Source organism: Myotis davidii, unplaced genomic scaffold (assembly GCF_000327345.1).
Source record: "Myotis davidii unplaced genomic scaffold, ASM32734v1 scaffold235, whole genome shotgun sequence".
In the NCBI taxonomy this organism is placed as follows: Eukaryota; Metazoa; Chordata; class Mammalia; order Chiroptera; family Vespertilionidae; genus Myotis; species Myotis davidii.
In genome coordinates, this window is record NW_006287462.1 from 4,079,531 (window position 1) to 4,084,174 (window position 4,644).

The 4,644-nt window shown below is 39.4% G+C and overlaps 1 protein-coding gene across 5 annotated transcripts in view; it reads left to right on the forward strand.

Moving 5' to 3' along the window:
- Positions 1–4,644, forward strand: part of N4BP2 (NEDD4 binding protein 2) — a 79,071-nt gene that overhangs the window by 29,262 nt on the left and 45,165 nt on the right. For all 5 annotated transcript variants that reach the window (XM_006759303.2, XM_015561028.1, XM_015561029.1 and 2 more), the window contains one exon: positions 994–1,082. In XM_006759303.2, the coding sequence (XP_006759366.1) occupies positions 994–1,082 (89 nt within the window). The remainder of the gene's footprint in view (positions 1–993; positions 1,083–4,644) is intronic.

The following is a 4,644-nucleotide window of genomic DNA, read 5'->3' on the forward strand; positions in this document are numbered from 1 at the left end:
ACCAGGCAACGGGGACACGCAGTGGCAGCGGGGAGCGCCATGATCACACGGGCTCCGCCCCTGCCCCTGCAGAACACCTCTGGCTGAGGCGTCCGGCCTGGGCAGCAGGGACCTGCAGCTGCAGCGGCCCCACAAAAAAAAACAGTGGCAGGGGGCTTCTTCCTGCTTTCCCTTTCGCCTCCCTGCATTGTTCCATACGTATGCAAATTAACCGCCATCTTTGTTGTCAGTTAACTGCCATCTGAGTTGGCAGTTAATTTGCATATAGCCCTGATTAGCCAATGAAAAGGGTAGCGTCGTACGCCAATTACCATTTTTCTCTTTTATTAGTGTAGATAATATCACAGGTACAGTACTATTAAATAAAATACATGCTTTATTTGGATTTTAGTTTTTGTACAAAAGTCTTTATGTTTGAGAAGCTTATCCAGGATACCTTGTTGCGGTTAGTGTATTTTTAATGATAGCTTTTTAAAAATTTATGCTGCTAATACATGTGACACACATGTAAAACTTAGATCATATAGTTTTTTAAAAAAATATGTTTTATTGATTTTTTACAGAGAGGAAGGGATAGGGATTGAGAGTTAGAAACATGTTAGAAACATTGATGAGAGAGAAACATCGATCAGCTGCCTCCTGCACACCCCCTACTGGGGATGTGCCCACAACCAAGGTACATGCCCTTGACCAGAATCGAACCTGGGACCCTTTAGTCCACAGGCCAATGCTTTATCCACTGAGTCAAACCGGTTAGGGCGATACAGTTTTTATTTAATAATTTTCTCTGATTATAACTTTACTGTTTATTATTCAATGTTTACCTGTATTTTAATTTTTTGTGCACTCAAAAGTGATATTAGAAATAGAGTTGTGAATAAAATTAGCACATATCTGTGACTTTCAAATTATGAAAGCAAGATCAAATTTTTAAAATACCAAGTTCATACTTAATATTGTTATTAAAAATGATTTTCTGTTTGTGTTTTTCAGCAAAAGAAGCATTTGAAAAGAAGATATCTCCTATAATAATAGATAATACAAACCTACAGGCATGGGAAATGAAGCCATATGTTGCTTTGGTTTGTACCTTATATTGTCATAAGTTTATAATAGTGGGTTTCAAATTATTGGGGATGTTAATTACATAAGTGATCTTAAACAAAGCAGTCCATGGACTGTCTGTAACTGAGGTTTCTCTGGTCTTAAGCAAAATGAGGAAAACAGAATAGTTTTTTTCATAAAGCTAAATTTTTTCAATTTTCAACTTCTGAGATTCAATTTTTAAATTCAAAGATTGTATTTTTGTTGTTAATGAGGATATTTTTCCATTGAATTTTAGAGAGAGTGGAAGGGAGGGGGAGGGACAGAGAGAGAGAAGCATTAATGTGAGAAATACACATCTATTGGTTGCCTCCCCCACACACCCCGACCAGGGCCAGTGATCAAGCCTGCAAATGTGGTACATGCCCTTGACTGGAATAGAACCCAGGACCCTTCATTCCACCGGTTGGTGCTCTATTCACTGAGCCAAACCAGCTAGGGCTGTTTATTTTTTGATGTCTTTTATGAAAAAGTAGTGGTATAAATCCGTGTGTGTGTGTATTTTTAATTCTCACTTGATATTTTTTCCATTGTTTTTTTTTTTTTTTTTTTTTTTTTTTTTTTTTTTGGTGGAAGGGAGAGGGAGAGACATCTATAGGTTGCCACCCTCATGCCCTCAGGCAGGGTTGGGAGCCTGCAACCAAGGTACATGCCCTTGACCAGAATTGAACCCGGGACCCTTCGGTCTGCAGGCTAAATATTTTTTCTTACTGCTCTTATTTGGCAGAATCAAAATTTGGTTGTCCTTTGTTATTCTCCAAATTTCTTTTGAAATTTTGCTATTCTGAGAAATTCGGAGTTTTGTAAACTCCTCTTTTCAGTTCTCCAAATTTGCCAGATTCCATTTTGCCCAGCTTTGATGTCACTTTTTTCAGGAAGTTAGCATTCATTAACTTACTAAAAAGCTGAGTTGGTAATCTTTCTGCTTTCATGGCACCCTGGCTTACTACCTCTGTTAAATCATTAAACACACTTTTTATCAGTATGCCATGGGTTGGGTAACTTACAAAACTCCAGATAGTAAACATTTTAGGTTTTGCAGGCCATGTACAATCTCTAGTGCATATTCTTTTTTTTCCTTATCTTTCTAAACTTTTTTTCTTTTTACATGTTTTTATTGATTTCAGAGAGGAAGAGAGAGGGAGTGGGAGAAATAGAAACATCAGTGATGAGAGAGAATCATTGATAGGCTGCCTCCTGCATGCCCCACATTGGGGATTAAGCCCGTAACCTGGGCATGTGCCCTCACTGGGAATTGAACCCGGGACCCTTCAGTCCACAGGCCGATGCCCTATCCATTGAGTCAAACCGGCTAGGGCAGTGGTCAGCAAACTGCGGCTAGTGAGCCACATGCGGCTCTTTGGCCCCTTGAGTGTGGCTCTTCCACAAAATACCATGTGCGGGCACACACGTACAGTGCGATTGAAACTTCGTGGCCCATGCGCAGAAGTCAGTATTTTGTGGAAGAGCCACAAAAGACTGTACAAATAAATATTGGCTGGTGGGCTGAATTTGGCCCTAGGCCGTCTATATTTTCTTGAGGGTGGGACTGTTGTTGAATTACTAAGGTATAGCACTATGGTTGGCATATAGTAAATACTCATTCCTTGAGTAAATTGATGAATGAAGCTTTTGTGAGTATTGTTTGGTTATTCCCCCAAGATTAGCACATGACTGGTACATAAAAGCTCAGTTTATGTTTTTTTGTCTGAATGAATGTCATCCTTCCTCCTTCGTCCTCAACACATCTAGCCTCTACCTCCTTTTCTGTGTATAGTGCACTTGTCCTATTTGGAAGGTGTGATTCTTCACCTCTGAAGAAAATTGTGTCCTTTGAAAGCCAATGTGATTTTACTTTTGTGCAGAGGTCATAGAGGAAACAAAGACTCCATTTTAGTCTAGTGGGAACTGAAATTTGATTTGCTCTCTGGCTTTAGGAGTTTCTAATTTCTACACTAATATATTCACCATAAGGTTATGCTTCCCCATTAACTTTACTTGGCTTTTTGTTGTCATCTGAGAAAGTTCTTTAACACTTTATTTTTCTACTTAGTAAATAAAAGCAGCGTCAAATTACTGTGATTCTGATTTTCATTTAGCCTTCAGCCTTCTATAATGTTTTCTTTTTCCTTTTTTCTTATATAGTAATTGAAAATTTTTCAAAATTGATTCCTTAGTTCTTCCCAATGCAGAAGTATAAAGGATTCCTGCTTATCGTAGAGTACCTACTCATTTTTTCTTTACAAAGAAGTAGACAGGAATTATTGTAATTTTTTGCTTCTTTTAGTTGCAAGATAATGAGAGCTGTGGAGGGGTGGAATAGATGGGTGATAACCACCTATTACCACCTTTTTTTGTTTTCTTGTTAATCCTCACCTGAGGATAGCATTTTTTCCATTGGTTTCTTTAGAGAGAGTGGAAGGGACGGAGGGTAGGAAAGAAGGGATTGAACCTGCAACCCAGGTACATGCCCTTGATCGGGAATTGAACCTGTTACCCTTTGGTCTGTGGGCCAACACTCTAGCCTCTGAGCCAAACCGGCCAGGGCTCTATTACCGTCTTGACTGTCGTTTACAAAAGTAGCTAGGTAGTGAGGTGGAGATAAGTGAGTAGTCAAGTATACTTAGTAGTAATTGGCAAATGTGTTACTTTGTCTTAAGTATATATGTATATCTTCCCTTGTAAGCTATCATATAACTTGATATAAGTCATTCAGAATCCTCTCAAGTATTAATACATTATTAAGATTTTCCTATTGATATGGGACTTGGAAACATCTTTAAGTTTATAGTCTTTACTTTTTTTCTGTTTATGTGCATTTAAAATTAATTTGATCCTAAGAGCTACATGACATCCCTTTAGGCAATTAGAGACCCAGGCTGTTGCCGGGCCCTGAATGAGTTGTATGAAATTTGGTGCTGAGGTGAGGAAATGAAAGTAAGTAGGCTCATTGTAGGGTATTATGTCTTCTGCCTCATTGTCTGGGTTGACTGTGGGCTTTTCTGTCAATAACGACAGACAGGAGCATTGATCACTTTTGGCATCTTGTCACAAAACTGAGGGTATCAGTAGTGGGAGACGAGGTCAGAGATGTAATGGTGGTTGGGGAGATGGTAGGGCAGATTATGAAAGGGCTTATAGATCACTGTAGGACTTTGGATTTTACTTTGAGTGATATGGAAGATGTATTAGTCTGCCTGGGCTGCCATTACAAAATACCACAGACTGGATGGCTTAAACAACAGAAATTTATTTTCTCACAGTTCTGGAGGATAGAAGACCCAGATTAAAGTCTGGCAGGCTTGGTTTCTGGTGAGACTTCTCTTCCTGGCTTCCAGGTGGCCATCTTCTTGCTGCGTTCTCACATGATGGAGAGAGTGAGAGTTATTTAGTGTCTCTTCTTTTTTTTGTTGTTGTTGTTAATCCTCACTTGAGGATATTTTTTTTCCATTGATTTTTAGAGAGAGTGAAAGGGAGGAAGCTGGGGGAGGGGGCGGAAGAGAGAGAGAGAGGAAGAGAGAGAGAGAGAGAGAGAGAGAG